Source organism: Etheostoma cragini, chromosome 3 (assembly GCF_013103735.1).
Source record: "Etheostoma cragini isolate CJK2018 chromosome 3, CSU_Ecrag_1.0, whole genome shotgun sequence".
In the NCBI taxonomy this organism is placed as follows: domain Eukaryota; kingdom Metazoa; phylum Chordata; class Actinopteri; order Perciformes; family Percidae; genus Etheostoma; species Etheostoma cragini.
The window spans coordinates 22,645,383-22,658,384 of NC_048409.1; the positions used below are offsets into that span (position 1 = coordinate 22,645,383).

The 13,002-nt window shown below is 39.9% G+C and overlaps 3 protein-coding genes across 3 annotated transcripts in view; 1 reads left to right on the forward strand and 2 right to left on the reverse strand.

Annotated features, from left to right (window-relative positions):
* Positions 1–1,230, reverse strand: part of LOC117942532 (thymus-specific serine protease) — a 10,809-nt gene extending 9,579 nt beyond the window's left edge. Inside the window, exons 1-2 of the mRNA XM_034868037.1 lie at positions 1,117–1,230; positions 424–599 (exon numbers count right to left, since the gene is read on the reverse strand). Coding sequence (XP_034723928.1) covers positions 424–599; positions 1,117–1,177 — 237 coding nt within the window. The 5' untranslated portion in view covers positions 1,178–1,230. The remainder of the gene's footprint in view (positions 1–423; positions 600–1,116) is intronic.
* Positions 1,231–2,256: 1,026 nt separating this feature from the next.
* On the forward strand, positions 2,257–3,319 carry LOC117941977 (lysophosphatidic acid receptor 4-like). The gene has a single exon (XM_034867246.1). It carries the CDS (start codon positions 2,357–2,359, stop codon positions 3,224–3,226), a length of 870 nt encoding a protein of 289 aa, XP_034723137.1. The 5' UTR covers positions 2,257–2,356; the 3' UTR covers positions 3,227–3,319.
* A 2,482-nt stretch (positions 3,320–5,801) lies between these two features.
* Positions 5,802–11,474, reverse strand: LOC117942228 (integral membrane protein 2C-like). Its single transcript, XM_034867589.1, has 6 exons — positions 11,205–11,474; positions 8,875–9,018; positions 8,512–8,700; positions 7,903–8,013; positions 7,131–7,281; positions 5,802–6,955 (listed from the first exon to the last, which is right to left on the reverse strand). Exons 1-6 carry the CDS (start codon positions 11,295–11,297, stop codon positions 6,864–6,866), a joined length of 780 nt encoding a protein of 259 aa, XP_034723480.1. The 5' UTR covers positions 11,298–11,474; the 3' UTR covers positions 5,802–6,863.
* Positions 11,475–13,002: the final 1,528 nt, after the last annotated feature.

Below are 13,002 nucleotides of genomic sequence, written 5' to 3' on the forward strand. Positions count from 1 at the left end.
TGTTGTTGTAATTCTCATTTGTTCCACAAGAGGCTGAAGTGCACTTCTACCCAACGTTCTATGTGGGACAAAAAGCAGCTTTAATTTCTCCTAGCACTCTAAACGCAAGGTACAAATGAAAATTCACCTGGTGGATATAGCACCTGCCTAAACTTTTGTTTTCAACTGTTTTTAAAAATGAAAATAGTAACCTTTTCTTACAAGTCATAAACACACAAAAAAAAGTGGATGACAAAAAATATTTTATTTCAGTTGCCTCTCAGTGCTTTGAACCTTGTGTGAGCATTCTTTTGCCATCTCTGTATGTTTTCAAAGTCAAGTCTACAATTGCTTTTAATGTCTCAAATATCCGGTCTGTATCGTATAATCATCTGCTCCATGCACTCACAACAGACAGGCTGTTGATCATTGATCTTTCTCTACCTGAGGGAAGGTGCTAACGTCTTGTCGGTTGAAGTGGTCCAGCTGTTGGTGAATCCTGCCCTCCTTAACATGTTGGAGAGGTTGACGACCACTGACCGTCTGCTTCTGGAGATGCGGCTTGGCTTTCTGCAGCTGGAGATTACGCACACGCTCCTTGATCTTCCACAGAATCCGTCCTGGCATTTAAAAAGGAACCAAGCAGCAAGGGAAAGACAGGACAATTGTGCACAGTCATGTAAAAAATACAATGGTGGTGGTACCAGAACTGATAACTTGTTCTAATGAGGCTCCTATGTGGCTCTCTCAGTCGTTTGATTGATTAAAACAGGTTATGTCTATGTCAGTGAAGTGATGGTTGGCAAAAATACTTAAAACTCTACCTACAAAATCTCTGATCTATTTCAGAAACAGTCAACATCTAACATCAGTTTCCCAAGGGATTCACTGTCACCACCAGCATCTGTTTTCTTTTGTGTTCCAGCTCAAACTTGACAACTAATGTCAAATATTACTCATATTTACTCATATTTGTGCTATAGAAGGATGATTTAAACTTTTCAAAAACCTTTGCAAATCCTGATATATGTGACTTGCTTTGATATATTTTGCATGTTTATCAAGCTGTCAAGCTGCCAATTTCAAATCTGTGAGTAAACCCATTATCGCATTCTGTGGCGCATTCATTCAACTCACCAGCATCTGTGAAGTTTAAGACGAGTAGAAGGATGAGACAGCGGGCTGGTGAGAAAAACATCTTTACCACCAAATCAGAATACTTTAAGCTAAAAGTAATGTGTATCCAATGTGCAGGACATCAACTCCCTTTATAGTCCTCAAAAGTGATTACAGTGATGATATGATCCCTTGAAAAGTGGCTGTGGAAACTGTCATATGACCTGAGCATTATTATGAGAACCGAGTGAGACTGTGTGTGTGTGTGTGTGTGTGTGTGTGTGTGTTTGCCATTTAAACTGCTCAGCAAAATAGAGTGTTGGCTTTGTTTGGTATAGTAACAAGATCTCTCTGCCTTGTAATGGCTTTTCTTTGGAGCGGTGGAGTTAGAGGAGCATTTTCTTGACTTGATTCGTCTTTTCCCCTTAATGTGCTGCACCAGGGTGTGAAAGCGATTCCCCCCCCCCCCCCCCCCCCCCCCCCCACACACACACACACACACACACACAGACACACACATTGGGGTCACTGCAGTCGAAGGGCTGGCTGAGAACCCTGATAGTGGCTCTTGAAATGTGTGTGTGTGTGTGTGTGTATGTGTGTGTGTGTGTGTGTGTGTGTGTGTGTGTGTGGGTGTGGGTGTGTGGGTGCGTGGGTTTGTGTGTGTGATGCTTAATTCCAGTAACACTCGATGCGTCCCTTTGGAGTCATGTATGTTTGCAAAACGTTTCTCCCCTCAGAGTTTGTTCTAAATCTACTACATGCTTGAAAATGTAATTAAGGCCTATCTTGAGTACACTCAAGCCTGGAGTCACAGACACATCGTCTAAAGGTAAAAAATAAACGTAAATGTAAATTCTCCAATTTAAGGATGTTTCATATCACATTAAATATCATCATGCAGTTTCTTTGAAATGAGCTGGGAAGAACTACACATGTAAAGCTCTTATTAGCATTGTCATGATGAATGGTAATGGTAATCCATTCGGTTAAAATATATTATTTAGGTTGCAACAGGATATCAAATTTAAAAGTTGGTTCATTAATGTGCGTGTGACCAAAGTTCTTGAGTTGAGTCACGTTAACTTCCTGTTACTTTTCCGATCAGCCTTTACAATCTGACATTTTCAACATCCAGCCTTACTTCAAACAGATAAAGAGCAGAGGGAGGAACTGACGTGTCCTGTGCTTGATTGCAATATTCAAAAAAGCATACTGAAACATTGCTTTTCTCATCAGGTAGGCTGACACGAACAACACCATGGAAGATGGACATGAGTCAAATCTGGTTTATGCTCTGGTCTATGGCTGCATCTTGGCACTGGGTCTACCTCTCAACGCTGTTTCACTGTGGATTCTGCTTAGACGCCACAACCTCAAATCCCCCAGTGTTGTCTTCATGGTCAACCTGGCCCTCTCTGACCTGCTGCTCGCCATCTCCTTGCCCATGAGGGTCCATTTTTACGCCACAGGCACTTGGTCACTAGGCAATGAGCTATGCATCTGGACCACAATGCTCTTTCACAACAACATACGTTCCAGCTCCATCTTCATCACCTTCATTAGTGTGGACCGGCTGCTGGCTGTCCTCTACCCTCTGAGGTCACGCCATCTCCGAACCGCTTCCAACGCCTTGAAAGCTGTTGTACTCGCTTGGCTGTTTGTGGGGGTGTTGAACATCCCTGAGAGATTGGAATTTTCAATGTTTTTTAAGCGTAAGAACAACTCTACCTGTTTTGAATTTCAACACAATGTCACCATTAATAATAACAATCGCCACTATCATAAATCAGCAAGTACTTATGTATCGTCTATGTTAGAGCTCATCCTACTGGCAGTCAACGTTGTGGGCACCACGTTGGTGTCCTGGACTCTACGCAGACATCTCACTGACTCAGCAAGTGTCAACAACAAGGTGAATGTCATGTTAATTTTTATCATGAACATGATGATGTTCATCATTTGTTTCTTGCCCATGGCAGTTGTTTTATTATTGTATGGGCTACCTGTGAGTACACCTTTATTATGTCTTGCTAGTTTTAACTGTTGTCTGGATCCACTTTTGTATTACTTTTCTCTGGATGCTTTCTGGAAGAAAAAAGAGGATATAGAACTTGCAAGAGAGCAGTAGACCAAGGACACTATTTTCATGTAGGTTAGCTTTGCCAGACTTTCCTCCACAGCGCTGCGGACGAGGGTCTGGCTAGTCCACACAGCATTCCGTGATGGGAGAAAAACGTGCTCTGGTTCACTGGCATTTCTTTAAACCAAACACAATCATGAATCAAAAACTATGACACTGTCTGGCGTTTAGCAGCACCCATAGCCACGGTGTCACTGCAAAATAGCCTCAGGAAGGAAGTTGTTTTGGTGGAGCATGTGTAGGCCTACGTTCAAAAATTGTTGAGTTGCACAACAGAAAACTCAGATTGGACAGATAGTCTAGCTAGGTGTCTGGATTTACCCTGCAGAGATCTCCGGACATAACGGCCAAAAAGAGAGACATCCTTTGGAATTATCACCTGCACAGGAGCAATCCTGGAAGTGGAACGTTGCAGATTTAAAATAATTTTCATGAGATGGCTGATCAGTTCTCCTATGTTTCCCATTCAAATTTTTTGTTGTAAAATAGCTTGATTGGTTGTGGGAGGGGTATTCGTTTGGCTTCAAGTTCAACATTGTAATAGATTTTTAATTGGTTTTAAACAAAAAAACAACAACAAAAACAACATTGTCTCTTTATTAAAATGTTTATTAAAAGAAAGGGGAAAAATAGGCTTGTAAATGTAAGTTGCTATCACTAATTCATGCTCATAGGTTGTAACCGTAGACTGTTATATACAGTCCATGGTTGTAACATCACATGCATTGAAAGAGTCCCAGCAGTTTTAGAGGAAATCATGCTTTCTTGCTAAAAGTTGGATGGGATACATTTGAAGCTATACAGCTAGGAAATTGTTAGTTGGTTTAGCACAAAGACTGCCAACAGGTGAATCAGCTAGGTGGCTGAACAGAGCCATGCTAACTGTTTTCCCCCTTCTTCTAATTTTGATGCTATGCTTTGCCATGCTATGCTTTGCTATACTATGCTATGCTAAACCAAGTGCTTCCAGGCATCATAGCTTTACCATGAGAGTGGTTTTGATCTCCTCATCTAACTCTTGGCAAGAAAGCAAATAAGTGTATTTTTCCAAAAGATGTAACTTCTTGGCAAGCAAATTTTCGATTGTTTCCCAACTGTCTGAAATCACCTTGTGTTGTACCTTCTCCTTCAGCCATCAGAACTAAACTCAAAGCGTGAAAACTTGCATGTTTGACAGCAAAGCTGATGAGAAAGAAAGTGTAGTGTAAGGTTTTGGGTGAAGATGTAATCTCATTTTAGCATTATTCTTTTCTCATGGTATCTTTTAATTATTTTATGTAAGATGTGTTCTGTATGCTTAAATCCTTTGACGTGACTCAGGCTTTTGTCTTGTTTGGTATGAGAGCGTTTCAGTCACAGAGCCAGCAGTTTATAAAGGACCTCTTTATAAACTGACATCTGACTGTAAGGATCGTGATTACCACATAGGCAGATTTGAAATGATCCAAAAGGAACCCTTGCAAATGCAATAAGCCATTGATGATTGTATTCGATAACGGGAATCATCTATGACTTGGTTTACATTGGTTCACCTAATTTTACACACTACTGGGTCAAATTTGACCACTGATGCAATATCAATTGTATTTTTGTTATCTGGTTAAATTCCAACGACACAGATATCCATCTCACAGGATGTTGTGCAGGAAGTGGGTGGGTGTGATGCAAGAGCTGGATAAGGCTGATGACATTAGAAACAAGTAAAAAATTAGCTACTTGATGCAATACTGTAGCTTACAGAAACCATTGCAGAGCACAACAATAAAAGCTATAATCAACATCCGAACGAGCAAATGAATGAATAGAGTAATCAGGGAGAGGCACGCTGGTCTGACTATGAGAACAAGCTGTGAAAATTCAGCAAAAAAAACCATAACCATGATGTCAAAAAACGGTAACAGTGGAACCGTTTTTGTCTCTTAACAATATCTCAAAATTTGGAAGAATTTCACCAAAAACCATCGGCATGGTTTGAAACCATTAGATGTAAATTACAATTTTTATGATTTGGGTAAAAAAACTTTTAACAAAAAGATGGATTATAGTATGTGTAGCTGGCTATTTAAGTCAGTGTGTTGATATAAATAATTCTGTTAAATACAAACCAAATAATTTCAAAGTAAATTGGGTGTGAAAAGTTTATTCTTGAATCTTGACCAAAATAACTATAATTCAAGGGCCACTTACACACTTTTACTGTTGCTTTCAACTTAACTGAATCTCAAGGTATTTGTCAGAGGATAGGGTTTTCTCAGTTGTCGGTTGGGGAGGGGGTCATTGAACCGGAGCTAATATTTGTTATATCACCAGTAAAATGTTTCATGTAAATATTTATATTAATAATCTAATAACGTCACATCTTATAACAAACATGGTACTCACGGCAACTTTGATTGCTGCTAAAATGCAATTAAATATATGAAAATTATAACATTAAGAAGTGAAATGAGGACTATAAATGTACGTTGAATTAAAAACATCCTGGCTGTAGCATAATGTTGCCGGGTCATTTTGCCAGAGGTTTGGGGGTATGAAATTGAATAAGGCGTCAACAAATCCACAGTTATTATTTCCACTACTTTATTAACAGACAGATTTCATTCGGCAGACAAAATATACAGATCAAAGTTGCTTTTGTTTGACTAATATAATATGCTCCCTTTCAGTAGTCTTGACTTTAATCCAGTCTCTGACTCTGGACTAAGGCTTTAAACGTTGTTTTACAAAAAATCTAACAGATAGATAAACACATGCAAGGGAAGAAAAAGACATTGTCTTAAAATCATTCACAAAAGCAATTAACAAAAAATGCACACCAAAAACATTAGAAAGTGACAAAGAAAAGCATCAAAAATAAATATGGGTCATCACCAGTTTTAATTGTGCTGAAATACTATAATTTAAAAAAAAAAAAAAAAAAAAAAAAAAGTACAAAAAAAATATATAAGTGAAAGCAGACTAATGTCCAATGCAACCTTCTTAAACTTCTGGGAAATGAAAAGCAGAAAGGGGAGCAAAGAAGCAACAGGCAGGCAAGAGGATAAAGACGCAATTAAGCAACTAGTAATCAGCAGTTACATGTTTACATTAGAGAGAACATGGGGGAAAAAGATAACTATGGAATTATTGTCTATGGATAATGTTTGTTTAGAGAAGCAAGGCTTCATGCTTTGCACAGATGATTGTGTTAGTGGAACTAAAAGACAAAGTAACCTCCAGGGCAAGAGAAAAACACAAAAGTACAGTCTCCTTGACAACAAATGGAGACAGTCATCTCCCCAAACGATGGTAACCATCATACAAATCCCAAGAGGAAGATGAGGTGTCTTGAAATTATACTTCATTATGGGCTAAAGGACTTTGTTACAAGGAAAATCGTATGATAGAACCAACAGTTTAGCATTATACCTCAGTGTAATTATTACCTATGGAAAATAGACCCAAGAAAACAAACAATAAAAAATAGGTTTGTAAGAAAAGAAAAACATATTTTACAATAAACCAAAATCACAAGTAAAGTGCAACTCAAACATCAGTTCCACAGGAGGATGCTACATTGGCTGGGGTGGTGACTGTAGATATGCCTTCGGGTGGGTGGGTGGGATGAAACGGATGACCGCCGTTTTCACGCTTCATCGCAGATAACAGTCTCCACCACAAATGTATTCTCGAAGTGACGGATGTGGTGGCAGTCCTTCGCCTCGCGCTTGTTGATGCCTGAGAGGGAAACGGGGTAAGACACAGAGAGGGGATCAGTGACTTGACATGATCACAACAGTTTCAAACAATTAAGTTCCTTCTATCCATTAAAACCAAAACACAGAGCGTACCAACATCTACTATGTGATTGATGGGCCTTTTAAAATGTTTCCCTGCATTAACCCCAACTTACGTCTGCGGGTTACACGGCGGTTCAGACGGTACGTTTCCTTCCCATTGCACAGGCGGTAGATGAAGGGTCCCAGCTGACGCATGTTGTGCACTTTGCCAGTAACCACCATCTCTTCATGGATGATGTAGGTCTGAGGCAAGTATGTTCCCTTCTGCAAGAGACAAAAGGTACAATAACAAGGTCACTGGAAAATGTTTTTCAACAGAAACACTAAGGGGCTGAATAGTCCAAAAACAGACTATACTGTGTCTGTGCACATGGACGTGTTCACATAATAACTTGACCGTGCAGACAGTTGAGGGAATGAAGAGCTGGAGAGTCCAAAATGAAGGGAGCTATCATCATTTATTAGCTGTGTCACTCTCTCCACTTTAATTTAAAGCCTACCCTGTTGGAATAAAAACAGCTACACCAAATATTTAGATTTACACCGTATTTGATGAAATTATGTACAAGCCCGAGAACAAGATGCCATGAAAAAAGGAGCTTAAAGGGCTCTTGTGGCTTAAGCATCTTCCAAGCTTGCTGGCATGGTAGCTGTTAGCTCGCTAACTACTGTAGGTAACCAACCAAGATGAATTTCACCTTAACTCGTGTGACCAGATCTCAGTTTTTTGAGTTATTTTTCCATACATTAAACTTTACATTGGTAGAGTCAAATGTGAACCATCTCATTAACATTTAGCAACAGGGAAGGCTAAAAATAAAGCCATTCCTTTCCAAGAAAGAAATAGTGCTTATAAATACATTAAGTTGTTTTATATTGCAGTACCTTCACATTGATAAGTAGCTCCCAAAGGTTGCGTGGAGGCATCACGATGGTGGTGTTGAGCTCAATAACGTAGCACTTGTCCAGAGCAATGTCATGGTAGGCAGTCAGTCCCTGGAAAATAAAGAAGTTTATCAAATACAAATGCTAAAGACAAGTACTTAGGCTTTCTGTGCTGATGTTATGCGTTTGCAGTTAGAATAATTTTACCCATGTTAGCAAAAGGGCCCTGGAGATGTTGCCATTTTGGTCCAAACTGAAATACTTAAACAAATATTTAACTGATGGCTATTAAAATGTTGTATGGACACTCATGGTCTGCAGAGGTTGAATCCTTCTGACTTTGATGATCTGCTGTCTTTTCATTAAGGGTCATCATCAGTTAAAAATGTCAATTTGTGAGCATGTTGAGCGCTGTTACGAGCTGCAGTATGCTGGGCTGCAGATTGTGGTCTTGTTTTATGTATTCATTTTTTGTGTTTTCTTTTTATGCTATTTAAAAAAAAATAATAAAATAAGTTAAGAGTTAATTGTGGTAAATATTTAACTGTGTACTTTGTGGGTTTTCTATTGAAGTTATAGATGTCAACTGAGTGTGTTTTTGATCCTCACTCTGTGGAAGTCATGGATTATATCAGCAGGGTCGCTGCCTCCAAAGTGAGGCACGGGCACAGTGATCTTCTCGTAGTTATCGGCCAAGTAGATGCCAACATTTTCCTCCAGCTCCTGACGCCCACGCAGCGGGGCATACGCAGAGTCTTCATAAAGCACCCTGCAATGGAACAGGTTCTCCTCTGGGATCTAAACACACATAAATAAGCATTTGGATCAACACAACAGCTGGAACACTCAGAAACAAGTCTGTCCTGTTTTTTACTGCAGTGACTCATTTCATTTATGAATACAGTACTGTATATCATTCAATAAACAATCTTAGAAACATACAACACACAGTAGAGTATAATCAGGTCTTACATGAGGTATAAAGTAGTAGCGGTAGACATAAATGGAGGCAAGGACCAGACCAGCCATGAACACAACCAGGCCAAACGTCAGGCAGCACAGGCCATTGAGGGGAGACTTTTTGGGCCGCAGCGGCAGGACCAGCTCATCCTCATCCTAAAAAACACAACGGAGATATAATTACTTCAAACGGGCACAGAAAAAGCATTTCCAGGTAGCTTCAATCCAACTTTCAGCTTACTCATCTTTACCAAGAAGAGCAGCTGAAAATGACCCAAATTAACTAACTAAAATAGAAGCTTGCATAAATGGCAACTCCGCATTTCAATGTTGAATTAGTAGCACTTCCCAGAGGAAGGGATGACGGAGCGCTCTGTGATGAAAACTTGACTGAGATGGTGAGTCATCTACACAGACGCCTCCAGTCTCGCAGTCCATCTGTTGGTGCCACGCGCCCAACCTGTGCTGGCAAGGTGGCACTACACACAGACAGTAGATAGTCACTTTTTGCTTCCATGTACAAAAACAATGACTAACAAGTAATGCTGTACTGTCGAGTGCTTGTGGCAGGTAAAATTATATCCTGATGGTTGCTATTCTCAAGCTCAAGTTTTGGGGAGTTTTTCCTTATCCAAGCTAGGGTTAGGACAGAGGGTGTTATATGCTGTACAGATTTTGAAGTCCTTTTGAGTCCAAATTGTTCTGATATTGGGATATAAAAATATAAATCTGATTAGACCAGCTGGAGTTGTAAATGAAAAAATGAATGTGTGCATGAGAACAGTTGTTCTCAGAAACTTGACAGAAAACCATGACAATCGTGTCTGAACATGTTCCATCGTTTTAAGTAGGAAATGACACAAAAACTAGAAAGCAGAGCCTTTGTCTCACAAGGTCTGCTAAATATGCTGTATATTGCTGAACCTTATATTAGCCCGGTGTCTATCCTGTATGTATATTTTACTATTAGAACCAAGTAAATTCAGTTGAGTACAATGTTCTTTGTGGCAGTATTTGGAAGAAGAGGGTGCAAAGGACAACACGACAACTGTAAATGTGTGAACACACACTTCAGTGAGTCTCGGTTCTTTGTGTTCTCTCACCACACAGAGAGAGACAGAGGCTCTTTCACACCAACTTAGAGCGTGCCACACCATGAGGCCTGTCTGTCTCCCGTTCAATACACTTGGATGAACAGACTTCAAAGTCCCACACCCACTCGAGCTCTGTACTTTTGAAATAATTGCTTGATATTTATGCCTGATGACCTATCTAGAGGTCGACTGATATATCGTAATTTCCCGATCTATCGGTTTCAACATTTATAATAGCCGATAATGACAAATAAATGATTCTGATAAATTAATATGAAAAAAATAGAAAAAACGGACGGTCAACCATGTTATAACACTGATTATTTTTTATGTGTTTTTGCTAAAGGACTTTAAGTTTTACATCTTAAGTTTGTATTTTTATACATTTTATTAATTAGAACTTTAATATGTGTTGATGTCCCTCTGTTCTGTTTACACTATACAAATTATTATCATATTATTTTAGTGAGAACTCATGAATAACTACAAATAACTAATGTTAGTGAAATCGGTTAATGTTTTACAACACGTACTGGATTTTTTAAATATATATATATCGGCCAATATATCGCATTTTTAAATAACCAAATATTTGTATCGCTATCGGCCTTAAAAATCCTATATGGTCGGGCTCTAGTCCTATCTAAATTCCATTATGGTTCTTCATCTTCAGGACTCAGCCATGTATCTTTGATAAGGTGATGCTGATGCTGATACTGATAGGTAAAGTTGAGGACTCCATTGCTCTTCCTCCTTTAGAGCTGTGAAAAATCATCTTGCATGCACTGCAAGCCACATCATCTGCCATTTTGTCAACCAAAGCACATTTCTTGCATTCTATCTTTTTTAAGCTGGGGAGTTGTTTATTTAAATCTGCATTTAACTATAATCAGAGGCCATGTCACTCATAAAGCAAAATCCAAAACAAATCTTTTACATTGTTAAATTTATTTTTGCTTAATACTACAGCCCGTAACAAAGAGCATGCATTTGCACATTATAATAACTTGCATCAAGCCTACAATAAGCGTAACTACTGGTGCAGAAGAAAACCATCGAAGCAATGGGTTTGTTTCCAACCAAATGGCGATAGATGCTGTCAAAATGCCCTGCTGTTCACGGCTGTGCAGGTGCAGGCTGCCACGCAGAACAACCAGGCAGGACAGCCTGGGCACAACAGGCATCCCGGTGGAGAAGTGTCATATTAAGACGACAATGACAAGCGTTTTTAATCAGAGAAATACTCACCATCGGATGAGGAATGAGAATTTCGTTCTTCTCGCCATCATTCTCCTTTTCCACTTTCTGTCCCGCGACGGACTGGAAACTGATCTTCACCATGGCTCGGTGTCACTGTGTCTGTCTGCTGCGGGTGTCCTCGCTCTTCGTCTGGGTCTCTTCGTCAACGATAGCTGGCCACCTTCTGAAACAAAGTCCCTCACCTCGTCGACGGACTGTCCTCTTCTCACTGCTGGGCTGCTTCTCTGTTTTTGTCTTTATCCACCATCCACCGGAAGCGTGCTTCCTCTTTTTTTTTCTCTTAAATATGTGCCCTTAAAGGACTAGTGCGATGCTTTATGTTTACGGTGGTGCTTTAAGAGTACAAACTCCATTAAAAACATAGTATTGTATCAGCTTATTTCATTATTAGCCTATGTTAGAATGAATGTACTGTCTCTTTTATGCCAAGAATATGCAGGGGCATTTATTGGCATAGTAGTGAGGTATAACTCTGTGCAAATTTATATAAATATATATATTCTTATCTAAAGGATCATTAGCAACAACTGTTCAATTTCTCATTAATGCAATTATCTAATCAACCAATCAGATGGCAGTTGCTTCAATGCATTTAAGGGTGTGGTCCTCATCAAGACAATCTCCTGAACTCCAAACTGAATGTCAGAATTAGAAAGAAAGGTGATTTAAGCAATTTTGAGCGTGGCATGGTTGTTGGTGCCAGACAGGCCGGTCTGAGTAATTCACAATCTGCTCAGTTACTGGGATTTTCACGCACGATCTCTAGGGTTTACAAAGAATAGTGTGAAAAGGGAAAAACATCCAGTATGCGGCAGTCCTGTGGGCAAAAATGCCTTGTTGATGCTAGAGGTCAGAGGAGAATGGGCCAATTGATTCAAGCTGATAGAAAAGCAATTTTGACTGAAATAACCACTCTGCAGGTATGCAGCAAAGCATTTGTGAAGCCACAACACACACAACCTTGAGGCGGATGGGCTACAACAGCAGAAGACCCCACCGGGTACCACTCATCTCCACTACAAATAGGAATGAGGCTACAATTTGCAAGAGCTCAGCAAAACTGGACAGTTGAAGACTGGAAAAATGTTGCCTGGTCTGATGAGTCTCGATTTCTGTTGAGACATTCAGATGGTAGAGTCAGAATTTGGCTTAAACAGAATGAGAACATGGATCCATCATGACTTGTTACCACTTTGCAGGCTGGTGGTGGTGATGTAAGGGTGTGGGGGATGTTTTCTTGGCACACTTTAGGCCCCGCAGTGCCATGTGGGCATTGTTTAAATGCCACAGCCTACCTGGGCATTGTTTCTGACCATGTCCATCCCTTTATGGCCACCATGTACCCATCCTCTGATTGCTACTTCCAGCAGGATAATGCACCATGTCACAAAGCTCATATCATTTCAAATTGGTTTCTTGAACATGACAATGAGTTCACTGTACTAAAATGTCCCCCACAGTCACCAGATCTCAACCCAATAGAGCATCTTTGGGATGTGGGGGAACGGGAGCTTCGTGCCCTGGATGTCCATCCCACAAATGTCCATCAACTGCAAGATGCTATCCTATCAATATGGGCCAACATTTCTAAAGAATGCTTTCAGCACCTTGTTGAATCGATGCCATTTAGAATTAAGGCAGTTATGAAGGCAAAAGGGGGTCAAACACAGTATTAGTATGGTATTCCTAATAATCCTATAGGTGAGTGTGTATATACACTCACTGGCCACTTTATTAGGTACCCCATGCTAGTAACGGGTTGGACCCCCTTTTGCCTTCAGAACTG